Below are 25,791 nucleotides of genomic sequence, written 5' to 3'. Positions count from 1 at the left end.
CATGACCGGGTTTCCACCAAAGGGGGTGTGGCTGAGCCATTTGCTGGGGAACCTTCCAAGTCAGTGTCCTGGCGTCTTTCCTCCTGGACTGGCCACACTGTCCAGGAACAAGAGAGAAGCCTGCCCGGGGCGCTGCCTGGTTCTAGAAGCTGGATCAGGAAAAAGGCTAGGGCTGTCAATGTTCAGTCTGTCTGCTCAATCGCCCTGTTTTCTGGACATCCCTCCCTGCTCAGGAGGCCTGGGACCCTCCTTCTATTCCTTCTTGTTTCCGCTGGGGTCAGGGGATGGGAAACAGGATTGGTCGGCCTCTTAATGCTTCCAGAAGGACCCGTGGTGCCGTCCATCCCAAAGCCAGTTCCCAATCCCAATGCCAACTTAGAGCTACTTCCTTGAGGGCAGGTCTCACCTGTCCATCTGTTTTTCCGGCTTTCTAACTAGAGACGTGCGTTCTCTCCCATATTCCCCCCAACTCGTGCACTCATGTGTTTTTAAAATTCCTCTTCCCCATCTTGCATAGGGAAAGAGTAGATGTAGGAAGGAGGCAGCCAAGGTAGACGCATCCCCGTCTCTCCCTAGAAGCCATCATCGTCTTGATCATTGTCACGGAGGTCCCCGCTGGCCTCAGAAGTCGCACACCAAGAGGAGAACATGGATATTCAGGGTGAAGGACGGAGCCGGGATTTATTCCAGGGCTATCTGTCATCCAGGTCCAGCTCCTGGCTCCCAGAGTGGCCTCTCCTCCCCGCCTGAAACTCGGGACAAGCCAGAGTCCTGGGGTCAACTCCCAGAATCCCAGGGGCAGGGAGGAGGCAGGAGGCAGGCCCAGGCACTGGACAAACAGATCAAAGGTGAGGCACGATGCGGCTCCAGACCGGGCCTGGCCAGGGGGACGGGTTCACAATGAGGTGAGTGGGAGCCCCCCACGGTCTCCCCAGCAGGGACGGGGGGTCAAACCAGGGCCTTCACGCACCCCTCTGCTGCTGCCGTCAGGCTGCTGGTCTTCCTGGGCTTGCTGAGGGGCTCGGCCGCCGCACCCCCGGGCCCACAGTGGCCTGCGCCCATGTTTGGGCGCCTGGTGTCCCCTGGCTTCCCCGGGGAGTACGCCAACAACCAGGAGCGGCGCTGGACCCTGACCGCGCCCCCCGGCTACCGTCTGCGCCTCTACTTCACCCACTTCCACCTGGAGCTCTCCTACCTCTGCGAGTATGACTACGTCAAGGTGCCGCCAGCAGGGGGGAGACTGGGACCTTATCGAGGGCAGGGGGACAGGGACCTCTGGGAGCAGGGTCTGGCCTCGGGGGGTCGGAAGGGTGGGGGGGGGGAGGCGGGCCTTGCGTCTCGCCCTCCCTTCCTGTGACTCCAACCCTACAGCTGAGCTCAGGGACCCAGGAGCTGGCCACGCTGTGCGGGCAGGAGAGCACGGACACGGAGCGCGCCCCTGGCAATGACACCTTCTACTCGCCGGCCTCCAGCCTAGACGTGACCTTCCGCTCCGACTACTCCAACGAGAAGCCGTTCACGGGCTTTGAGGCCTTCTATGCAGCAGAGGGTGAGGCCGGGGTGGGGAGACACGACGTGGCCCGTCTGTCCGTGCGAGTGACTCAGTCTTGGGTCAGGCCAACTCTCCCCTCGGCCCCACACCTCCCTGAGGCTGGGTTCCCGCCAAACTAGAGGGCAAGGAGTCCACACCTCCGTCCAACACCAGCCCCAGGGCAAATATCAGTAATGGCCATGACCGCCCCCACCCCCGGCTGAGCCCGATGGTGTGCGGAGGTGCTGAGCTGGGGACGGGCTAAGCCCGGGATGTCCTCCTAGGGCGCCCCCCGACTCCCATGACGCTAGGGCAGTGAGTCCACCTCTGGATGGGAAGGGCAGCCCCACCGCCTGAGCCCCACTGAGAACCTGCAGCCTGGTGTTCCCCATGCGTGGTGCTCCCCATACACGGGCTTCGAGTAGAACACTTGACGTCAGATAGGGGCTCCTGCAGGGACCAGCTGTGTGACCTTGGGCAGGTGGCTGCACCTCTCTGTGCTCCTCAGGAGTCAGCAGCAGGGTTTGCTGAAACAGGGGTCACAGCCCTGCTTGCTGGGCTCGACAGCTGTCTGCACCGGCCGGGAAACTGAGCAGGACACTTAACCCGCCACTTGTTCGGAAAAGGGGTTAGTGACATCTACCTCCAGGCATTCTGAGGAGGTTATCATGACCCTAGGCCTGTCCAATACTCGGCCGGGCCCCAGCCACCTCCAAACACGGGGCTCCTCTTGGGTCAACCGCGAGGCTCTCGGCTCCCAGGCCCCCAGACGGCCTCATCTCCCGCCCTCTGACCACCTGCCTGACCCGCCCCTCCCCCAGACATTGACGAGTGCCAGGTGGCCCCGGGACAGGCCGCTCCCTGCGACCACCACTGCCACAACCACCTGGGCGGCTTCTACTGCTCCTGCCGCCGGGGCTACGTCCTCCACGAGAACAAGCGCACCTGCTCAGGTGAGCGGGGCCGGGGAAGGTACGGGGCAGACACCGTGCCCAGCCCAGCACCCCCTTGGCCCAGAATACAGCCAGTTCCTAAAAGCCGTAAGTGCTCTGCCCAGGGGTTGGAGGGACGGCCCTGGGCCTACTGGGCCCCGTCCCCTCCTGCCATCTGTCCACCCATGCACATTCCATATTCCCTCCCCCTCCCCGGTTCCATCCTGGGCTCCCTCTCTTGGGTCTTCAGCCCATCACTTGGATCACCTGTGCTGGGTCCCCACTATGTACCTCCCTGTCTGGGCTCTGGGCGCCTGCTACAGGCATCTTGCCCTCCTGGGGCTCCCAGGTTGGAGGAACAGGGGACATAGGCCCAGCTCACACAGGCGTCCCTGCATGAGACTTCCCGGCACGGGGCAGGCGTGCTCAGAGTGGCTGGATCCCCAGCAGGCCGACCCCTTTGGCCTGTACTTCCCACCTCCTCTGAGCTCCTGCCAGGTGCCAAGTACCCAGATGGGAAACCCAAGGGTGCCCTGGGGAGTGGGCAGCCCCAAGGCTCGGTGCTGCCCCTGCCTCCCCCTGCCCGGCGTCTCTCCCCCAGTGGCTCTCCCTGTCTCTCTGTTCTCTCTTCCAGAGCAGAGCCCCTAGCCTCACCTCTGGCTCCGGTCTGGGTCAGGCCGAGACGGCCGCTGCCTGCCACCCCCGGTCCACCCCATCCGCCCCTCCGTGGACCTAACAATAAATCTGCCTCCACCTCCACCTACTGCTTTGTGTCTCTTGGGTGGCACGGTGGGGGGAGGGCAGCGGTGTGCCCCCTGGCCTCCTCCCCTCCTTCCCTCCCCTCATCACAGCCTGGATGAACCCTAGCCAGTGGGAATCCCCTCCATGGGGCCACTGGCCCATTTGCCAATAAGGCTTGCCCACCACGCCCCATCCATTCTGAAGACGGGGGACTGAGGCCCAGAGAGGGACGAGGGCTTCCCCGGGTTCACACAGGGAGACCGAGCTCTCTCACTCCCCCACCGGGTCCCCAGGGGCTGAGTTGGGAACACTGGACAAGTTCCGTTCAGGGGACCACTCATGTCCCAGGTGGGCTGGGCTGGAGCTAGCCTGACCCACAGTAGAGAGGCCCAGGGAGACAGCCGTTGATGGGCATGCTGGTGCCCCACATCCGGGGGCCGTTGCCTCTGCCCCGTGGGGAGCAGCACACGGAAGAAGGCAGGCTGTGCCGGGACCCCTCACTTCTGGAAGCCTCCCAGCTCAAATGCCCTCTGCAGCCTGGGGAGGGGATGGGCCGATGCCTCCCGGGGCTGATGCGGAAGCTCGCTCTGCAAGGGCATGATCAGCTGGCCTGGCGGGGAAAGAGGGCACCCGACATGCTTTTGATAAGTGTGAACTTGAATTTCCCTCGACTAACCCCCAGGGCAGTGCTCAGACCCAGGGTAAAAGGGAAAGTGGACCAAGGGAGGCCCCTCTGCTCCCCATGGAGACCCAGGGAAGCCTGGACCGCTCCTAGCTGGGGAGCCCCGTGGGGGATGAATGTGGGAGTTGTCAGGGTCCAGGCTGGCTGAGGGACCCCCTTGTCTCCTTCCCCCTCGGCAGAATCTAACCTTGCTCACTTCATCACCCCCAGAGTCCTGACTCTGGCCCAGGACTCCCCGGGATCAGGAGCCCCTGGGAGTGTGGGTGGGGCCTGGAGGCTGTGTGCCCAAGTGCCACCTGTTTCAGCCAAAGCCAGGAAGCCCAAGAAACTCTAGATTGTTCCTTCAGCCCTGAGGTGGGGTGTTCCGTCTGACTGGGCCAGAGGGCAGTGGGGGCAGCCAGGAGGTGGAGCCAGGCTGCTGGGCCCCCACTCACAGTGACCCGTCTTCTCTTAGCCCTGTGTTCAGGTCAGGTCTTCGCCGACCGGTCGGGGGTGCTCAGCAGCCCTGAATACCCACAGCCGTACCCCAAACTCTCAAGTTGCACCTACGGCATCCACCTGGAGGAAGGGTTCAGCATCATCCTGGACTTTGTGGGGTCCTTTGATGTGGAGGCGCACCCGGACACCCAGTGCTCCTACGACTCTCTCAAGGTCTGGTTCCTGGGATCTAGACCTCCTCTGGCTCTGGCAGGTCCTGAGGTGACAGGACGCCTTCTGCTTTCAGATTCAAACAGACAAGGAGGAATATGGCCCATTTTGTGGGACAACGTTGCCCCCTAGGATTGAAACTAAAAGCAATGCCGTGACCATCATCTTTGTCACTGATGAGTCGGGGGACCACACAGGCTGGAAGATCTACTACACCAGCACAGGTGAGGGCGAGTGGGTCTTGGATCCTGACAAGAAGCTCTTCCTGGAGGGCCAAGGAGTTACATAGGGTGGGACTCTTCCTGGCGAGGCCCGGGAAGTGTAGGGGAGGAGAAAATTTCCTTAGCCCTCTAGGTTTCCTGGCTGAGGCTGAAAAGTAAACTGACAAAGACAGATCAACAGGAGAAAATCAGGGGCATCTGGGTTGCTCAGTGGGTAAAGCCTCTGCCTTCGGCTCAGGTCATGATCCCAGAGTCCTGGGATCAAGCCCCACATCAGGCTCTCTGCTTGGCAGGGAGCGTGCTTCCCTCCCTCTCTCTCTGCCTTCCTCTCTGCCTACTTACGATCTCTGTCTGTCAAATAAATAAATAAAATCCTTAAAAACAAAGAACAAAACAAAACAAAAAAACAGGAGAAAATCATCCACACTTATGTAATGTGAGGTCTACATGGCATGGAAGAAGGAAAGACCCAGAGGAACAGTTAGGCTTGTGTGGGGGTTTTGCAGAAGAGGAGACAGTCATGGGGGAGAATGACAGGTGAAAGCAAGTGTTATAAATGGGGGAAACTTAGCAAAGCCTCTTTCTTTGGCTTCTTCTTGGCTCCCTTTGCCTTTGGAGATAAGGACGCTCCTTCCCTCCAGGTATAGGGAGGGCACCTGTCACGTGGCCGTACACGAGGGTCTTCTGACTGTGATGGGGAAGAATGGTGAGGGAGGGGGTGGAGGTCCGAGGGACCCCTTGTTTCTGTTTTCTCAGACTCCTTCAGCTTAAAATGTTCAACATGGCCAGGTGCCATATTTAGGGGTCGTGTGTCCTGAACTCCTTCAGAAGACAAACGAGGGTTGAGTGGGGGTGGATGTGAGACAGTGGTCCCCAAGGGGAAATGCCACCCCCCCATCCCTATCCCTCTCTCCACCCCTCCTTCCCTCCGTCCCTTCTTCCATGCACCCATCCACTCGACCGGCCCTCCTTCCATCTGCAGGAGAGGAAAAAACAATTTTCCCTCAGCCCTCCTCAGTCCTTGGCTAGGACCAAGAGACAGATTGACAGGAGAAAAACAAGCACGTTTGTTACGGTGTACGTCTCATGCATGCATGGGCGATTACCCGCAGGAGAATGAGAACTTAGAACTCAAGACATCAGTACCATCTTCAGTTAAATACAAAAGAGAGGAGGGCCTGGGGGAAGGCAGTATGGGGCTGAGAAAACTACAGTAAACAAAATAAGGTTTGTTATACAGATAAAAGACATGCCTTCTCCAGGGACAAGTTTCTAGTGATTTCGTTGTCCTTCTCCTGGAACAGAGAGGGAGACACTCTTAATGGACATTTCTTTTGTGAATATAAAGTTCTCTTACAGAAGGAAAATGTCTACTCTGTTTTCAGAGCTTCTCCTTTGTCTGCTATTTCTTTTTTTTTTTTTTTTAAGATTTTATTTACTTATTTGACAGAGATCGTAAGTAGGCAGAGAGAGAGGGGGAAGCAGGCTCCCTGCCAAGCAGAGAGGCTGATGTGGGGCTCCATCCCAGAACCGTGGAATCATGACCTGAGCCAAAGGCAGAGGCTTTAACCCACTGAGCCACCCAGGTGCCCCCTTTGTCTGCTATTTTTTCTCTTTTTTTTTTTTTTGACAGAGAGAAAGATCACAAGTAGGCAGAGAGGCAGGCAGAGAGGTGGGGCCGGGCGGGGGGGGGGTGAAGCAGGCTCCCTGCTGAGCAGAGAGCCTGATGGGGGACTTGATCCCAGGACCCTGAGATTATGACCTGAGCAGAGGGCAGAGGCTTAACCCACTGAGCCACCCACGCACCCCCTTTGTCTGCTATTTCTGAAAATAACCAGCTCAAAATAATCCGCATGCCAGAGAAGCATATTCTGGAGTGCCATATTCTCCTACCCTTCCTATCCATCCGTCAGAAACAAAATCCCACTGAGTAAATTTGAAGATCTAGTCGGCTTTATTAAATGATTCATTAATTGGGCAGCATGCCATCTGCAGGTGGAGGGGAGCTCTGAAGGGAATTGTACAAAATGGAGGGTTTTCACGGAAGGAAGGTGGGGCAAGAAAGATAATAAGCAAAAGGAAAGATTGTTCTAGGCAAGATCACCTTCTCCTAGGGGAAAGAGCCTATCTCCCTACTTCTCCTGCCTTGGCTTCCTTCTTCTTTCCATCCATCCAACCATCCATCCAACCATCCATCCATCCTTCTCAACCATCCATCCAGGAAGCTCAGAGCTCAGGTTTGAATGTTGGACTGCCTAGGTCTATGCCCAGGCACAAACCTGTTTCCCGGCTCTGTGACACTGAACCTCTCACATAACTTTTCTGAACCTTAATGTCCCAATTATTCCAATTAGGGACAATGTCTCCTTCAAAAGGTGTCCATTCGTGGCCTCATGGAGGAAAAGCATTGGGTGCAGGATGTGGCATAGCGAAAGTGGTAACTGGATTATAGAGATTGGGGCAGTTTTTTAAATTAAAAAATTGGATTAGAAAAGATTAACCCTTGGGCCACCTCTGTTAGAAAGGTGGGAAGGGGCAAGAATGGCTGGGAGAAGGGAGCCCAGCGCTATGAGAACAATTTGTCTCCTGCTCATTTTTGAAAGTCTTTCATTTTCCTGTAGGTCAAAGTAATAAAACGTGTGCAACTGAAGTGCTGGTTTTACAGCGACTCAAAGAGGGGTCTCAGGTCTTCCAGGCTGGTGGGGGCAGGGCCCGGACAGAATGTGGAGGCTTGTGCGAGGGAGGGAGGGTGCTAGCCAGCAGCCAGGGCTTTCCCTGGAGGTGGGGACTTTGGGCTTGCAGGGGACTGAGAGCTGCCCTGGGACCCAGAGCCCAGCAGCTGGAGGGAGAAGGGGACTCAGCAGGAGACTGGCCCAGGCTGAGTGGTAGCAGTGGGGGCGGGGCTGAAGGCTTGGGGTGACGTCAGGCCAGGGTTTGAGGGCCGGGAGTGGAGGGCAGTCTCCCTGGAGGCCTAAGGCGGTGCCACAGGGCTGTCGTGGGCGGCAGGAGGGGGGTCACCTGCATCTGGTGTTGGGACAGCCCTGGAGGGTGATTCCTCTCACCTCCCCATCCTGCCGGAGAGGAAACAGGCACAGAGAGCTGAAAGTGACCGCTGGGGATGCGGTAGTCCGCTGTAGCTTGGTTTGCGGCAGCGCAGAGCAGACGCTGCCCTGCAGGGGGTGGCGGCCGCTCCGGCTCCTGGTGTGCCTGCCTTTCTGGTAGCTTCGGCTGAGACCCAGGCCCCGGCCACAAACCCTAATTTGTGCAATAAGCGGCCCAGTGCAATCTTGCCTTTGGTTTTAAATCTGACCAGCTCTACCCGGCTTGCGGCGAGCTCTTCCCCTGCGGTAAGGGTTCCGTGTGTAAATCAGGACCTTTCGGTGGCTAAATGCAGAGCGGCCTGCTGGAGGCCGCCTCAAAACCCCTCGCTCAGCCCGGCCTCCCTCTCCGCCCCGCCCCCAACAGCGCAGCCCTGCCCTGGTCCTGTGGCGCCACCTAATGGCCACATCGCGCCGGTGCAAGCCGAGTACGTCCTGAAGGACCGCTTCGCCGTCTTCTGCGAGACCGGTTATGAGCTTCTCCGAGTAAGTTCATTACAGCCCCGTGAGGACGGCAGCACCGCGGTCGGTCTGATGCGCACACGCAGTGCTATCAGCAAAGGATTTATATGCGAAAGTGGGGAGAGAGCTGGAGTCAGCACCTGGTTTCTTTTGGCGGTGACTGAACAAAGCGAAGCAAATTCAGTGGAGAAGAGAGATGGCTATGGAGAATTTTTTTTTCTTAAGAATCGTGCCTTTAAACAAAAAGCTTTAAAAAGGAACACTGAAAAGAAATTTAAAAAGCCTTAAAAAGGCTTTTGACTGAAAGCTGGTGATTCAAACGGGCTTTTCCCTGTTCCCATGTCACAGCAGCTCTCGAAAAGCGGCTGAAGCAAGCGGAGGAAGCATTTACCATCCTCGTGCCACCTGCTCCGTGAGACCGCCTGCGTTAGATCAGGCACGTCCCCCCGGCCACGGGATGACCTTTCCTGGCCACCACTCCTGGGCCCACAACAAAATTAAACGGCCCCGGGAAAGAGTATATTCTGCAAAGTTATAAATAGTGACCTCTGTTAAGGGAGAGGGAGGGTAATTTTTAAAAATGCTTCGTGTGTTGCTTTAGGGGCACAGGTAAGAGATTAACACGTCCTCTTTATGTTCTTCAAAATTGTCGCTGAATCCCAGCGGTAAAAAGTAATAACATTGAAATGATAGCTAGCTATTCAATCCAGTCCTGTGAAGGGACAAATCAAAAGAGAAAAAAAAAAAAAAAAGACACTTTCCCCACCTTGCAGAATTCCCCGGGCAGGCTCTTTCCCCAGCTCCCGGGACTGCAAACCTCTGTTTCTGATCTGGGGCAGAAAAAAATCATCCTGCTCTCCTTGGAAGCATAAAGGCTTCTTTCCGCCAAAGTGATCTTTCATAAACTTTAGAAAAATATTTCTCTGCAAACACCACTAGCGATAAAAATTGAGAGCACACGTGTGGAACCTAACAAAGTGCTTTTAATAACCGGCCTGTGGTTAACGGCCCCGGGCTAGAAAAGTCCAGGCCCACACGCTCCCTGTCGGAGCAGGTCGGTCTTACCCAGATTCCCACCACCACCCTTTGGCACTTTACATAAAGAACTGGTGGCAAATCGGCAGGAATCTGTGAGATCGGACGTGTTCTTAGCCTTAAAGGGAAAGCAAGACATATTCCTAATCTGCCGCAGAGGCGCACACGGGATTCCTGCAGAGCCAAATGCATCTTAAAAGAGGAGAGCTATCCCATAGGGGACAAATCCCGCAGAGCTGTAGGGATGTGTCCTGTCAACGCGGGTGTGGCACCCCGCTCCGGGCACCCACCGCCACCCAGAGGAACCGCTGTAGGAGCACAGCCTTGGGGTGTGGCGTCCTGATGTAACCCAGGTAAGTAATATTTGCTGAATTCTTCTTTAGGGTGCTTTGCCCCTGAAATCCTTCGCTGCGGTCTGTCAGAAAGATGGATCTTGGGACCAGCCGATGCCCACATGCAGCAGTAAGGCCACGTGACCACGGGTCCTGGGACCGCTTCTGCAGCTTTGCCTGGAGTGTGGCTTCTGGTGGTTTCCGAAGCGGTTCTCCTTAGCAGGGCCTGAACTCCAAATCTGCTTCTCTTCCCCAGCCTCTCCGAGCATTTAATGGGGTCAAAATGGAACCGAGCTACCAGCAAAATTATTTCCTTTGGAAGAGTGTTATCTTTTAAAAATATTTTTTCCAAGTGTAAAATATTCACTGAGGATGGGAAAGAGAGAACGAGGCATTTTCATACCCATAATCCCACTGTCCTCACATCCCTCCCACCACACACCTGCCTCACACGTGCGTGAACACCATCTGGAGGGATGGGTGTCGCTATGCGTGAGCACTCCACACGAGACTGCGGTGAGGGGGGACATTGCCATTTTGCAAGCATCACATCTTCTTTTAAATATTTTTTTCAATTATAAAATACATGCTAATTAGAAAGTAAATTTACAAAAGCATAGTGAGATCCCCCCCCTTGCCCAAATCCCCAGCTACGACTGAGGGCTGGGGCCCTTTCCTTCATTTCCTGTGCTGTATACACGATTTCACCATTATATACTTTTCTAAAATTTATTTTTAAGATTTTTAAAAAATTTATTCATTAGACACAGAGCACAAGCAGGGGGAGGGCGGAGCAGCCCCTTCCCCGCCCCTGCCACGCAGGGCTCCATCCCAGGATCCTGGGATCATGACCTGAGCCAAAGGCAGATGCTTAACAGACTATTTTATACTTTTTAACCAAAATGGGATGCTAAGGCTGACGGCACTGTGCTTTCTGCCTCGGTCTCGTCGGGATCGCTCCACAGCAGTCTGCGCACTAGCAGAGCCGCTGGCTCATCCTTGTTAAGGACAGCACGGCGTGCCCGCCGCCGTCTCCCAGATTTTCAGTCTCACACACCGCTGCAGTGAACACCCCTGTAAATGTATTTGCGCATACTTTGTGCAAAGGTTTCTACAGAATTCCTGGGGGATTTAAATATCGTTTCCTAAATTTACATTCCCTCCCACCAAGTGAGACTGTCAATCCTCAGTTCGAAAGCCATCGAGCTGGGAGAGAGAGGTCTGGATCCGAACCTCACTTGGGGTGAGGCAGGTGTAGGCACCTCCTCTACAGAGAGGTGGACAAACTCTTGCACGGAACCATGCACACAGCTATGACGTCGCTGAAAACTACTTAAATGTAACCTTTTAAAATACCCAGAGAAATCCATTTTGCTTTAGCTCTACTGTGGGAAGCGGGACTTCTAGACTCAGTCACTTGGGCTCCAAACTGGGCAGGTGTTTCACACGTTCTGACCTCACAGGTGTGCATTCGGACGCAAAGCCCAGGTATGATGACTTCCGGGTCTCCTGCACGTGGATGAAAAGGAGCTCAAGAAGCCAGGTCCTTCTTTGTATGGTTCTTTGACCTTTAAGGCCAACCGAACTGCAAACCGAGGACCACTTTCCGGGACCCAGTCCGGGCAGGCCCGTGCAGGCCGGGCCGGCAGCTGCTCTGCGACAGACCCTGAGGTTCAAAGTCAGGTGCTGGGCACCGTGTGGCTCAGCCCGTTAACTACCTGCCTTCAGCTCCCGTCATGACCCCAGGGTCCCAGGACTGATTCCTACATCCGGCTCCCTGCTTCTCCCACTCCTGCTGCTTGTGCTCTCAAATGAATGAAATCTTTAAAAAAAAGAAGTCAGGGTGCTGAGGAGCCCAGTGGTTTCAAATTCCCTTCCTTTGTGAAGGGAATCGCAGGCTCCCACCCACGGGCCTCACCTCACTCTAGCCGTTTAGTGGAGAACAGGCAGGAGGGCGAGGCTTTTAAATCACACGAAGGAGATTCCGTCCCTTTGGAGAGAGATGGAGGAGGCCCACCCCGGTGGGGGGGGGTGTACGGGGAGGGGAGAGACCCGGACATGGCTTGGAGGCACAGCACCCGGGAACCACCGGCCTCCTCCTCCTCCTGTGTTTCCTAGTTGTTGACTGTGGCCCTCCTGACGACCTGCCCATGGGCCGAGTGGAGTACATCACAGGCCCCGAAGTGACCACGTACAGAGCCGTGATTCAGTACCACTGTAACGAGGTCTTCTACACAATGACCCCTACCGACGGTAAGCAGACTCTGCCAAGTTGGGGGTGCGTGCTAGCTGGCAAAGAAGCCCTCCCTCACGATCTGAAAATAAACTTGAGCCGACATTTTTGGCTAAGGCTACACAAAAGATTAAAAGGCACTTCTCCCGCCTGCTAAGTGAAATATTACAGCTGAAGTGACTTTAATGTCAATTTGCAGGAATCTGAAAACAGATCTTATCTAGTAAATGACTACTACAAACACACAATATATTCCAAATGGTTTAATTTAACAAGTCAAAACCTTATCATTAAGCACTTGAGATCTTGATACATATTCAAGTTACACATCTAAAAGGTTTCCACTTTGCAAGCAAACATGGTTAGTGCAGAGACCTCCTATTTATGAAATCATGTAAAATGGTTAGACACCTCTCTTTCCCACTGATGCTCAAGAATCAACATTTTTCAAGGGGGTATTCAAGCAAATGACAACCACCTTATACATGCAGTTAAACATTTTTGCTTTTCCAATGATTTGCAGGTAAATACGTGTGTGAGGCTGATGGATTCTGGACGAGCTCCAAAGGAGAAAAATCACTCCCCGTCTGTGAGCCTGGTAATGGATACATTTATACAAGAGATTCGTAATTGATGGGAAGTAGAACTGGGTAGGAGACAATCAGCAGAGCTTTAGCTGTGGTCGGCTGAAATGCAGCTTCAGCACTTGGCTCTTAAACCAAGTGGTTATTTCCAAATAATACGTTCTCATTATCCCCCTTCTGGACGGACGGAGAGGTTGCTGGGTGCTGACTGCATCAGTCACTTGGTTATTTCTGACCTTACAACTAGGCAAGCGTAAAAAATTAAATGATTTAAAAAATTATCTTGAAGCATTTATACATTTATAAACTCGAGTTCTGCTGTGGAGTTACTTTTCTTCCCTGTAAAACTGCTATTAAAACCCAAAGCTAATAACTTCATTATTTCCCTAAGCAATTGTTTTCAATGACATCTTAGTTTTTAAACATTAATGCAATTTGCCTTTTAATAGGACTTAAAATTTTTTTGTTGTTGTTTATACCAGAATTGGCTCTGAGGATATGGTTGAGTACAGTGATTTAAAAAATAAGAAAGGTAATATATTCATTACCCGTTATTTGGCTGAAATTGGTAAAAACAAAAACAAAAGCCAACCCCTACATCTTAGCTGACACAACATTCGTAGGTTTCAACGCCAGTAGTCTGCCGCAACAGGAACACAGTCGCTACGTCAATGAGCATAAGCACTTAGCCACCGAGAATAAAACTGTTTGGAAGACTCAACTAGACCAAAAATAGTAATTTCTGTTCCTGAAGGTTCCTAGCTACAACTGCAACTTTCTGATTTTTAAGACACTTAAATGTTCAAAGGTGCAAAGAATTTTGCAAATCCTGGGATAGTGACCTTAGTTCCTGCTTTCCCAGCACTACATGGTAAACACCCCATCATCCAAGCAGGAAAACAGAAGCAACGAGCGGGTCATTTCCTTTCACTTTCTGATCACATCCCCCACTACATCAGCTCAATTTGTTTGCCCTATTAAGTAATCTTCCAAATTGTGGAGGCCAAATTAGTTTAGCCAAACCAATCAGTTTTTTAAAGTTCATCTCTCCTCTCGCCCCATCCTCCGAAGAGCTACCGCCAGGAGGTTTTACTGGGTCTCTGAACTGTGTTTTAAAAGCACCTGCTGGCTTGGGAGGAAGCCCAACCCACCCGACCTGACTTTTGGATGACATCACACCCCCCGAAGTGGTAACAACTGTGGGAAAACCCACCACCGGGTCTCCGTAAAGGCTGTGTGTGTCTGCTTCTTTCCCCAGTGTGCGGAGAATCAACTCGTACCACGGGAGGTCGTATATACGGAGGGCAGGCGGCACAGCTCGGGGACTTCCCCTGGCAAGTGCTGTTACTAGGCCAGACCACGGCAGCGGGCGCGCTCCTGCAGGACAGCTGGATCCTAACGGCGGCGCACGCTGTGTACGCGCAGAAGGAAGCTGCCTCCTCCTTGGACATCAGACTGGGTACCCTGAAGAGACTGTCGGCTCATTACACACAAGCCTGGGCCGAGGCCATTTTTATACATGAAGGTTACACTCATGGCGCTGGCTTTGATAACGACATAGCGCTGATTAAACTGAAGAACAGAGTTGCAATGAACAGCAACATCCTGCCCATCTGCTTGCCAGGAGAAGAGGCCGAATCCTTCATGAGGACAGATGACATTGGAACTGCATCAGGATGGGGGTTAACCCAGAGGGGTTTTCTTGCCAGAAATCTAATGTTTGTTGACATACCAATTGTCGACCATCAGAAATGCACCGCTGCGTACGAGAAGCTGGCCTTTCCGGGGGCGAGGGTGACAGAGAACATGCTCTGCGCTGGCTTAGAAGGTGGGGGCAAGGACAGCTGCAGAGGGGACAGTGGGGGGGCGCTAGTGTTTCTGGATAATGAGACACAGAAATGGTTTGTGGGAGGAATAGTGTCCTGGGGTTCCATTAATTGTGGGGAAGCAAATCAGTATGGAGTCTACACCAAAGTTATTAACTACATTCCCTGGATCAAGAACATAATTAGTAATTTTTAATTTGTAGGTCTTCAACGATTCCTTAGTTTTAAAAGTCCCTGCAAAAGCTCTTAGTAGCCCTGTGGCCTGAGAGCCACGAACTTGGCAGTTGTCGCCCTAACCCCAAACCACTGCCACACCATGGATCAGCCCGCCCTTCTCGGCACTTCTCACTCGCCAGTTTTTCACCCCTTACTCTTTGATTCAAGGGGACACAGATGATTAGGTGGGATCACCTTTGCCAATCCAATAGAAACTCACTGGTTAAATATGCATTTAATTACTTACAAGTCTAGTATCTTTTGTACTGTTTATCCACATTTCTACAGATTGCCTGTTCATGTTCTCTAATTTCCTACCGTTTGGGGGCTTGTTCTTATTGATTTCTAACAGAGCTTTATATATTATAGCAAAGCTGGTTCATGGATAGCCTTGAATCATGATTTTTTTTTTTTGTAAATAAACTGGACACATGGATACTTTGGCTTAGGTGCTGACTGACTCCCATGTTTAAAAACCAATAGCACAAATGGTGAGATAGAATTTTTCACTTATTCAAACTGGCAGACAAAAAGGAACATGGAATAGCACTATTTCACACTGTTGAAGACAATATACATTTTCTAAAGGACAATTTGGAAATATTTGAAAAGCCCTGACAGCATGCATATAGTCTTTGACCTAGTAATTCCAATGTTAAGAATTTAATTTAGCTGTGAGGATGTTCTGGCACTTGGAAATAACCTGAATAATATTCACATATAGAAAACAGCCGAATCAAATGTGGCATTTCCTTAAGAAGAAATACGTCAGAATCAAGTGGTGGTTTTAACAGATAAATCTATAGTTGTTTTCCTTCTTACAATGAACATGGAAATACTTGGGCATGCTTAACAAACAACAGATCACATACCATACAATAGCTAAGTATAGAACTCATACACAATTAAGAGCTACTCACCTAGTACTCAACAACAAATTATTCGAATTATCATGTACATCTTCTTTTTCCAAAGGACACAATTTAAGCCGATTTAACCTTAAAGATCTAATGCCGTTTTCACTGGCTGTTCCTCCTTAAGAAGTTCTAATAGGTTAACATTTAACAAGGGGTTTCATTCCAGCCACTACCACTCATGTAAAAATTCACTGTTGACTTTTGGCCCCATTTCTCTTATGCTCATTAAAGGGGGGGGAACTTCTTGAGACTCACTTTTGAACGGTAACTTTCCATCGCCTTTGTCACATACAAAAAAGAAAACTGTATTTTTCCAGTAAGACTCCAGACACTAAACTGTGGTGACAACAAATTTTTTATTCAACTGGTTCAAAAAGTTTTGAGAATGAATGCATTGAGATGACCAAATAGACTTTTCAAAACAAATCTTTGCCAAATAGTTTACTTCTAGACTTCATTTTCTTTGTTTCTCTTGTTTCTAGGGTAGAATTAAATACCCACAGCTACTGGTACCACAAACATGTTAACAGAAGGCTGCTCCACACTGAAAGCCTTCTAAGACTGGTAACTAGGTTTACAACAAGTGTAAATAAGGGATTAAAACCATGCCATTGACAAGTGAACTTACCCCTGGGCTCCTTGGAGGCTTGTCAGTTTAGTCTTTGGAGGTCCCCGAATACCATTTTAAGGGTTACCATGTTACTGCTGCTGAGTAATAGTGCAAGTGCTAAAATGCAAAATTCAGATGGTACAGGGTTTGGAAATCATGCAATTTAGATGCAGAAAAAAAAATTCAAACAACGCAAGATCCTTTTACAGAGGAAACTGAATAACGAAACAACGTGGCGATCACAAGTCTAAAGGACGACTTCATTTCTAAAAGTTTCAAACACGCAACGTGCAAAATGACAAACCCATTTATCATCATCTAAGCCGGTAAGGGCCTCAGGTAAAACTACCAACACGGAACCGTTCACATTCTTCCATCAGAAAACAAGCTCGACTCTCGCAGCAGTTACATAAAAAGTACAACAGAGAATCGGCAATTATTGCTTTTACATACTTCACAATGCACCGGGAGAGTCTAATCTGAGTTTGTAAACGATTTTATTCAACGTTCCTCTAGTCCCCCACTTGTGGGGGACAAAGCCCATTTCACTTAACACTTCCAGACAGACAACCCACCCTGCTAGTTCTTAAAGCTATCAGGCTCTGTAATGGATTTCAGGCACAAGATAATTTGTGGTTTCTTCTACTTTATCCCTACTGCAATTAATTCCACTTTTCAAATCCCAAGCTAGGAAGGTGCTGATATGCCCTTCTTTTCGACTGCTATGCTTTGCTACAAAGCATTTGAAAATAATTAACAGAGTTCTTCCCACTCCCCCAAATAAGAATATTTTTAGAAGGCAAGAGTCCCAATGGAGATTTATACAGGCCATGTAAATAGAACATCACCCAAACGCACAGAGGCACTAGTAAAAAGCCGGAGGGCGCTGCTTACCATTTTAGGTGCGGTCACCCAGACTTATTAAAAACTAGATTTAAAAAGAAAAAACAAAAAAAACAAAAAACTTTCACTTTGGACAATGCAAGAACAAATAGCAATTAAGTCTGGGTATCAGGTGTCAATGCATGACAGGTGAGGAATCCATCTGACTTGAGACAACTTTTCAAATAAGTTTATTTGAAGCAAAATAAACTACTGCCAAGAAACTTTATGAAAGTTCCATCTCAAAAGGGTCAAAAAAGGGGAATTAACTGCTATGAATTCTTTGCATTCAGGGCTGCAAAACAAAGACACATATTATTTAAATCAGTTTTATTTAAGAATTTCCAACATTGACAACTCTTATAAAAAGCATCCAAGCACAGGACACAGAACTGCATCAAACAGCATTCTTATGGGTAGCTAACAGACATGAGAACTTCCACCCTTCTTTGCGACACCCCGAGCTCACTGGTGAACTCTGCTTCCAAGTACTCCTGCAAAGCACACCACAAGCTCGTCCATGTTCTCACCCCACCAGCTTCAGTTCACGTGACCACACTTACAGATCAGTAACAGAAGAGAACACACACCATACAGCATTCACAGCAGTTGACAAAGGGTGGGGGAAGTACAAGTAATCGTTTCACTTAACACATTCAGCTAATGTGGGTTATCTAGGAACAAAACTCACTTAGTCTTCCAACAGATGTGGATGTCCTTTGAATGCAAAAAACATTCGTACATTATTTGCTATCATTGCTCTCTGCACACTCTCTCACCAAAGCCACAGGATTGAGAGACACATCTCGCCAAGTTAAAAAATATCCATTATGCACCACCAAGTCTCTGCACGCGCTCTCTCCTGGCCTCGCTCATACTAGCCTTTCATGCCTCGGCACCACCATCAATCCCACACAAGGTTTCAAAGTTCAAACAGCCTTCTGGATCCATATCACAGCCTTGCGTTCACAGCGTTGATACGACTCCATGAAATAAAGAGTAGCGGATAAAAATGGGACACCCACCGTCAAAGACGCAGCCTGTGCAGCGTGCTGACGAGTTCTTGAGTGAGAAAGCGTGCAGGCAGAAGCATTCCTATGGCAGAACATTTACAGCACTACTTTCAATGAAGTGCTTCTTCCATAAACATTTGAAATGAGATGAACTGCAGAGATTAAATGAAGGCTTCATATTGTACTTTTGCATGTGAAGGGAGACAAGTGTTAAAAAAACAAAAACAAAAAGAACCAAACACTGTGACACCATCATCTCCAAGAAGGAGATTTTCCTAAGGGAAAAATCCATATGGTGGGGTTCAAATTAAAACAAGGAGAAAAGAATGTAGTCCTAACCAATGGTTTCCATTTGAACATGCAAAGAATTCACTTGACAAGTCCAGGGATAAGAGAGTACAGGAGAAACCTTTTGATATCAATTGTAGTGTGTTGGTTTTTACCCATCAGGCAAACAGCAGTTCACTTTCAAACACTCAATATTCCAACCCTTTATGTAACAAAACTTATAAAATTCCTTTAGCTTTTCCTCTTTTTCTAAAGAAAAATGTCAAAAATACTGCTGAATATACTCCACACTGAACAAACCAATTTTGAAAATTCTTAGTACATATGTATCTTACAATATACTTACCATGTGTTTAGAAAAATTTGAATTCCCACCAGTCTCTACCACGCCCACTCTCTACATCCCCCAGCCAGAAGACTTAGAATCCATGCTTGAGCCAAAGCCTCCATTAAAGCCGCTGCCTGACCCTGCATTCGATGCGGATCCCCAACCAATGGCTGCACCTGAATTAGAACCGCTATAGGAGTTATTTCCAGAACCAAAGGCCTGATTTGGCTCCCGCTGCATGTTGCCTTGGCTTTGGTTGTTACCTGACGGGCCCGACTGGTTCTGCTGACTGGCCAGCATTCCCATCATGCCCCAGCTGCTCTGCAGCGCCGCCTGGGCCGCCGCCATCATCGCTGGATTAATGCTGAAAGCACCAAAGTTCATCCCTCCGCCCATATTACTTCCTTGATTGTTCCCCAGGCCAGCCCCACCCCCTCTACTGTTACCAAACCCACCCTGATTCCCAAAGCCACCTGGATTACCACCGAATCTTCCACTTCTTTCTAACTGTCTATTGCTATTGTGCTTAGGTTCGGCATTGGATATGTGGACGCTGATTCCTTTAATGATCAAGTCCTCTCCGCAAAGAGACTGGGCAACCTGTAAGAAATAAGGGGCGTAGATAAGGGATATTAAAACCACTGTCTCACGCGTCAAGGTAGCAATAACACTTAGATTTCAAGCCACTGTCTAAGCTGGAGGACAAATAAGCAACGACCGCTCATTTCATTCAAAACCATAAAACCGCCTTTAGCTCTCGGAAGGCAGCAGGGATCTGTCAGCTTATTCTCAAGAAACAGAGCTCTCCGAGTTAACTGCCTCCCACTGAAAACGTATCTCAAGGGTTTATGATGACCACCTAGACCCACCTATTCCATAGCTCAGCTAAGGACGGCAACTAGCGGGGCAACTAGCGGCGTGGGAGAAGTTCAAGACAGTTACCTAACAGAGCTGGGACAAAATTATTAAAGAGAAAAATACCTGATCGTCTGCAAACGTAACAAAGGCAAAGGCCCTGAATGGTTTGGGAATGAAGACGTCTACCACTTCCCCGTACTGGCAGAAGAACTGGCGCAGCTCGTCGGCGGTCATGTCCTCCGTGCAGCGCCCGACGAACACCTTCCTGCTTCTCAGAGGCTCATCTGGGCTTTGCTGGGCAAGTCGAAAGAAAAGAAAACTATGAGAAATATTCTACGAGCCAAGACAAGAGGATCTAACAAAAGTTACCTGCCTTTTCTCTTAGTCATTACGAAGTAGGTACATTCTTAGTTTTCTGCACCAGCACGTCTTTTGAAAACTTCAGTGAGGAAAAACATTTTATTTTTTTTTTAAAACCTAATTTTTAAGTTTTCTCTGCACCCAGCACGGGGCTTGAATTCACAACTCTGAGATCAAGAGTCACACACTCTACCAACTGAGCCTGCCAGTGGCCCCCACATTTTAAAGTTTAAAGTTCACGACTAGCTATTTGGATTAAGGAAAGCCAATGACAGAAATGCCCTGGCAAAGACGCTAACTCTCCGAGTCAGTCCTGCTTGCCTGAAATCTAGTCAGGCCCTTGTGATAAGATTCATGTATTCTGACCGCCCTTGGGTTTTACTGTGTATCTACGTAAGAAACTGTTCACGCACTAAAAATAACAAGAATAAAACAAGAAAACTTTTAGTTTAGAGGGGTAATAAACTAAAGATTTCAAACAAACAAAATATTCAGCACACATGCAGGTACTAAGGCTTTAACAAGGCAAAAGGTTTCAGGAATCCACCAGCCACCACCTTTTCCAAGTGCATTTTATGTGTCATTTTACAATGTCTTCTAAGGGAGTTTGTCAGCAAAAAGTCCCAAAGCACAGGAAAAAAGAGCAAAGTACCTTAGAATTAGGAAGTTTACAGTCACACCACCGTCCGTCTATCATATGCCGCTGTGACATTACTTTAACCTGGGTTTCATATTCCGTAAAACGAACAAAGCCAAACCCCTTTGAATGACCAGTTTTAATATCCTTCTTGACCTAGGGAAAAAACAAAAACAAAAACAAAAACCAATGAAATTTACTAGACACCCCCCCACCCCAAATTCAGGTCCTTGGTAATTTGAATGGATTCACTTTGACGGGAGTTGCTCAATTAAAATTTAAACCAAGTCGTTCAAGTGTCTGCCTTCAGCTCAGGTCATGATGGAACTGAGCCCCCAGGTTGGGCTCCCTACTCAGCAGGAGGCCTTTTTCTCTCTCTCCCACTCCCCCTGCTTGTGTTCCCTATCAAATGACTAAATAAAAATTTTTAAAAATACTAATAATAAATAAATAAAACAAAGTAAAACTTACACCAAGTTATTCTTGAGGTAAAAAAGAGGAGGGTAAACACTGATCTAGACCATGTTAATAGTTAATCATGGGGGCACCTGGGTGGCTCAGTGGGTTAAAGCCTCTGCCTTTGGCTCAGGTCATGATCCCAGGGTCCTGGGATCGAGCCCCACATCAGGCTCTCTGCTCAGCAGGGAGCCAGCTTCCTCCTCTCTCGCTACCTGCCTCTCCACCTACTTGTGATACCTATCTGTCAAATAAATAAAATCTTAAAAAAAAAATAGTTAATCATGTCACAAAACAGAATTTTAACAAAACGTTTTAGAATACAAAGATATATTAGATCTAATATTTACAAATCCTAAGTAGGAGAAGCAGAAAAAAAGTATTTTTCTTTTTAGAGTTTATTTTAGTAATCTCTCTACAATGTGGGGTTCCATCTCACAACCTTGAGGTCAAGAGTCACATGCACCCCCAAATGAACCAGCCAAGTCCCCCCACCTTTAAAAATAAGTGCTTTTTGATCTCCCAGCAATGTAAGTTACAAAGAAATAGGCTATGGACACCTGGGTGGCTCAGTCAGTTAAGCACCTGTCTTCAGCCCAGGTTATAATTTCAGGGTTGTGGGATCAAGCCCCGCATTGGGCTCCCTGCTCAGTGGGGAGTCTGCTTCTCCCTCTCCCCTTGCGGCTACCCCGACTCTTGCGCATGCTCTGTCTCAAAAAAATAAAATCTTAAAAAAAGAAAAACAGGCCCCTGAGCCTTTATGCAGCTGGATTTTATAACATCAAAGGCAAAAATATAGGCTATATGCATAATGGGAAATAGTATAACCCAAGTTTGGTTTTTGTTTAAGTAGTCTCTAGGCCCAACACAGGGCTTGAACTTACAACCCTAAGATCAAGAGTTGCGCACTCTACCCACTGAGCCCGCCAGGCACCCCAACCCATATTTCTTTTCGGCCTCCCTTATGTATGCATGTCATAAACACAAAAATACTGTCTGCTGGGCATGAAGGGCCAGCAGTGTCACCAAACTACAGGAATTCTGGCTGTTCATTCATGGGAAGAGAAAAATCGTTCTATGAAATCAAAATTTACCTGAACCATGAGAACTTCTCCAAAGGTACTAAAATATTCTTTTAGATCCTGTTCAGTCGTTTTCCATGGAAGACCCAACACTATTAAATCAGACGTTTTCTGGACAGCTCTTTTCACTTTCACTGCTGATGAAGCATCTGTCTCATCCATTTTTCTTTTGTTATCTAAACAAAATGAGCAGAAACCTTTCAGAACTCCTCACTTAACATGTCTTAAAACACATCAGCTCCTACACCTAACAACAATAAGCAAAAAGATTCTAAAAATAAGACATTGAAAACTTTTCGCAGAGTGAGGTCAGTTCTCACAGACAGACGGAGGGATTTGGGAAGAGGCTGAGGGGCTTTGCTGGCGCGAAGGCAAGAACTCCCACCTCTGGCTTCGTGTGATCTTAAGATTATGATGGTTTGTTCTCCCCACTCAAAAGGCACAGCAAAACAAAAATAATCCTACTTCACTCTGACTCTAAAAACATAGAAGGGGGAAAAAAAACAGGCTAAAAAGGCATGCTACACTTTGTGCCTATTAAATGGAGTTGCTTAATTACTTTAATGCCTGTAACTTTAAAAAGTTATATACCAAAAAACAATCCAACTTTTATCTCCAGCTGTATATTCAAGGGTGACTTCAATTTTCTTTTTCTTTCTTTTCTAAACATTCAACCATGAACTCATGCTGATTTCATAATAGGAAAGTCTTGGGTTATTTTAAAAAAAACAGTATTCAGAAGGGAAGTGGAAGAACTGAATGAATTTTAAGAAACAAACTATCTTTAATTTTACAAATTTTTCATTTTCATTTATTTTGAGAGTGAGCGAGTGCACACGCGCACATTGGTGAGTGAGAGGGAGAAGCAGACTCCCCACTGACCAGAGAGCATGATGCTGGGCTCCATCCCAGGACCCCGAGATCACAACTTGAGCTGAAGACAGACACCCAATAGATTGAGCCACCCAGGCAACCCTAGACTTTATTTTTAAGAGCAGTTTTAAGTCCACAGCAAAGTGGAAAGGAAGGCAGAGATCTCCCACATCTCCCCTTTTACCTCCACAGGTGCACAACTTCCCCCATTATCATATTCCTGCCCCATCCAAGACGGTATTATGACTGATGAACCCACACAGACCTATCTCGATCTAAACAACATTTCAGATTTGGGTAACAGCATACTAAAGAAAAACTAACTTGATACTGTTAAAAATGTTCTCAAAGTGGAAGGCAAAGTCTTGCATACTAACCAAACAGGATACTTTTTGCAACATCAAGTTATAATAAAAGTAACTAAAGCAAATTCTTACCACTAAAATGTACCTGTTTCCTCCACAAACTTAATGCCTTTTTTTTTTTTTTTAGATTTAGAACACCAGTGATAAGTGGCAGTGAGAATAAGACCAAAACCCCAAATTATAAGTGCACTAATTCAAGATTTGGTTTCCTGCAACTGATTATCATTTAAGGAGGGAAAAATCAGATTAAATGAACCAATGATACAAGCTTGCAAGAACAGAAACCAGAACTAAGTATCGGGGCACTTTGAAAGAATCTACTGACAAAAGACTGATCTTCACAAAACAGTCTTAGTTTTCTTTAAATTCAGAATTAACTTGGCATACTTGTCCAGATAATTAAATACATAGCTTTCTCTTTAGAAAAACATTCTCTATCTCCAATTTTCACTAATTTAGACTAGAGACATTCCAAACCAGTCTAGTCTATTAGTAAAGTTTAAATAAATACTGGGTTACAGGAGAGGTTTCATCATGACATGAGGCGCTGCACCAACTCAGAGGAGATACAAACACCACAGTTTAGAATTGCAAAAGCAAATGGCAACAAACCTTTGGGATAGTTGACAACATACACTAGGTTCCCCCAGCCAGCATCGGGGGCATGCAGAATTCCTTCCACCAGCCGGACACCTCTCATACACTGCGACACTGGATTCCTGTAGCGCAGCCCACAGGCGCCAGGAAACTGGGCTGTAACTGTGGACAGCAGCACTGTCCCGTCGTCTTCTGATGGTATTTCAATGGGCTCGTCATTCTCATCTTCAGTCACCCGAATATACTCGGACATCTTTTCTTCTCTTTCTTAAAGGGAAAAGACATGTTAATGACATACACTCCAGTGGAAGAAACTGTTTCCTTAAAAATCACCCGAACACACACTACCGCGCCAACGTTCTAGGACTTCTAGAAGAACTTTAGGGTTTGGGTTCTTATACGCGTCGGTGATCACTGAAACGAGGCCAAGGCAAGGGCAGTGCCTTGTGAGTTCATTTCTGCGAGAGACACGTGCCCAGTGCCCGCTAAGCATCAGATGCTGCACCGGGAACCCGTCAGTCCCACGGAGCACGCTGGTGACAAGGGGCGTGGCGAGGAGGAAGGGGACGCAGAGATGACAGCAAACAAACTATTCATTTATTACAGCTGTGCTATACGCCACCAGAAAGAAGTCAATCATCCTGGGGGGGGGGGCCCGAGGAGAACCTACGCTGAGACGTGTGTGGGGGATCAGAGCACATGTCCCTGAGAGCGCGATGCAGAAGCCGTGTCGAGGAGGAACGCGAGCAGGGGGAGAGAGCAGGAAAAAAGTTCCTCCCTGTTCCTCACTGGGGGACTTCCGGGGGGAGCTCCCCAAACTTGAGCCAAGGACAGCGACGACAGGTCCTTAGCGACGCGGGCCGCCACCTCCCAGAAGCCAGTGCGTGGGGGCCGAGGGAGGAGTTTTTAAGCGCGGCCCGAGGTACAGACGCGGGGAACCAGGGCCTAGGCTGCCGGGATCCCCCGGCGGGCCGGGTGCTGGAGGCCCAGGGCACGGCTCGGGCCCGAGGCTAGGCCAAAGCTCCGCCTCGGCCTGCACGGCACCGCGGGCCAATTGTCCCTGCTCCGGCGCCGGCTGCCACCCCGCGCCGGGCCCTAACGACGCGCCCGCGCGAGGCCGCTCAGGCAGGACGAGGCAGGCCCGGCCCCACGGCTCCCTTCCCGGGGCGAGGGCGAAACCCGCTGCGTCCGCCTGGGGCCGCGCAGCGCGGGAGCCGAGACGCCCCGGGTGTCCTCAGTGAGAAGCGTTCGCGACTCACCCGCTAGGCCGCTGCTAGGAAGCCCGACAGGGAAACCGAAGCAGCGAGGGATCCAGGAGCAGCCCAGCTACCGCTTCGCTCCCACAAAATGGCGCTAGGGCCGCCTCCTCCCCCCGCCGGCCGTCGTCCTCTCCCACCGGCTCCCCGTCAGGAGGGGAAGGACGCCGCACGGAGGCACAATAACCTTCTCCCCAAAGAGGCAGCGCTCCCTGCTGAGAGGCTGAGCAAACGGGGCTGACTTAAATGCTATAATATGGCCAAAATCTGGACCAGAAAACCCCAAAATTGAAAAAACAAGAAAGCCTAGACTGTTGGCTCCCCCCACGTAGCGTAACAGATGGCTTCGCCGGACCAACCGTCGGCCCCCGGTCCCGGCCCGAGCTCGCGCACTCTGAAAATGCGCGAGACTAGCTCAGGGGCAGGGCTAGGAGGGACAGGGCGGGGCCAGGTGAGGTGGGGCGGGGCCAGACGGGGGCGGGGCCAGACGGGGGCGGGGAGCCGGGTCCCGGGTCTTCCTGACTTTCGAGAAGCTAGAGAGAGCGGGGAAGTCAAGCAACCTTTGGTTAAAAAGCCAGCCGGGTGCATCCTTTCCCCACTCCCCTAGGCAAGCTCCACACCTGGAAAGAATGACTTTATTTCAAATAAACAAATGATAGCGCCTACCATCTACCCATAGTCTCGTGTACGGAAGGTCCTATTGATAAAATTCTCTTGTACAGGTGAGG

The 25,791-nt window shown here is 49.6% G+C and overlaps 2 protein-coding genes across 5 annotated transcripts; one reads left to right on the top strand and one right to left on the bottom strand.

The window, feature by feature from the left end:
- Positions 1-858: 858 nt before the first annotated feature.
- On the top strand, positions 859-15,232 carry MASP2 (MBL associated serine protease 2). The gene is made up of 11 exons (XM_044237137.1): positions 859-905; positions 991-1,219; positions 1,372-1,549; positions 2,353-2,484; positions 4,341-4,537; positions 4,611-4,758; positions 8,221-8,339; positions 9,734-9,812; positions 11,801-11,935; positions 12,439-12,513; positions 13,758-15,232. The coding sequence occupies exons 1-11, from the start codon at positions 859-861 to the stop codon at positions 14,519-14,521; spliced, it is 2,103 nt and encodes a 700-aa protein (XP_044093072.1). The 3' UTR covers positions 14,522-15,232.
- Positions 15,233-15,795: 563 nt separating this feature from the next.
- On the bottom strand, positions 15,796-25,173 carry LOC122899443 (TAR DNA binding protein). 4 transcript variants are annotated; one of them, XR_006383115.1, is made up of 8 exons: positions 25,067-25,173; positions 23,823-24,074; positions 21,985-22,148; positions 20,450-20,590; positions 19,561-19,731; positions 17,976-19,179; positions 16,963-17,245; positions 15,796-16,185 (listed from the first exon to the last, which is right to left on the bottom strand). XR_006383115.1 is itself a non-coding variant. In XM_044237138.1 (6 exons), exons 2-6 carry the CDS (start codon positions 24,058-24,060, stop codon positions 18,649-18,651), a joined length of 1,245 nt encoding a protein of 414 aa, XP_044093073.1. In that variant the 5' UTR covers positions 24,061-24,074; positions 25,067-25,173; the 3' UTR covers positions 17,266-18,648. The 4 variants fall into 4 exon arrangements, 2 of the variants coding, with proteins under 2 accessions (XP_044093073.1, XP_044093075.1); XR_006383114.1 differs by having other exon boundaries at positions 15,796-17,245; XM_044237138.1 differs by lacking the exons at positions 15,796-16,185; positions 16,963-17,245 and having other exon boundaries at positions 17,266-19,179.
- Positions 25,174-25,791: the final 618 nt, after the last annotated feature.

The sequence above is a fragment of the Neovison vison genome, chromosome 2 (assembly GCF_020171115.1).
Source record: "Neovison vison isolate M4711 chromosome 2, ASM_NN_V1, whole genome shotgun sequence".
NCBI classification, from domain to species: Eukaryota; Metazoa; Chordata; class Mammalia; order Carnivora; family Mustelidae; genus Neogale; species Neogale vison.
The sequence above is the reverse complement of the archived record's forward strand: the minus strand, read 5'-3'. Positions and strand labels throughout refer to the sequence as shown.

Bases quoted from the DNA above. Each gene is read 5' to 3' on its own strand.
- MASP2 (XM_044237137.1), top strand. From the start codon at position 859: ATGCGGCTCCAGACCGGGCCTGGCCAGGGGGACGGGTTCACAATGAG. The intron at 4,759-8,220 runs GTGAGGGCGAGT...CGCCCCCAACAG, and splicing joins GATCTACTACACCAGCACAG to CGCAGCCCTGCCCTGGTCCT. The intron at 12,514-13,757 runs GTAATGGATACA...TTCTTTCCCCAG, and splicing joins ACTCCCCGTCTGTGAGCCTG to TGTGCGGAGAATCAACTCGT.
- LOC122899443 (XM_044237138.1), bottom strand. From the start codon at position 24,060: ATGTCCGAGTATATTCGGGTGACTGAAGATGAGAATGACGAGCCCATT. The intron at 20,591-21,984 runs GTAAATTTTGAT...TTTTTTCCCTAG, and splicing joins GAGAAGTTCTCATGGTTCAG to GTCAAGAAGGATATTAAAAC. The intron at 19,180-19,560 runs GTATTTTTCTCT...TATTTCTTACAG, and splicing joins TTACGTTTGCAGACGATCAG to GTTGCCCAGTCTCTTTGCGG.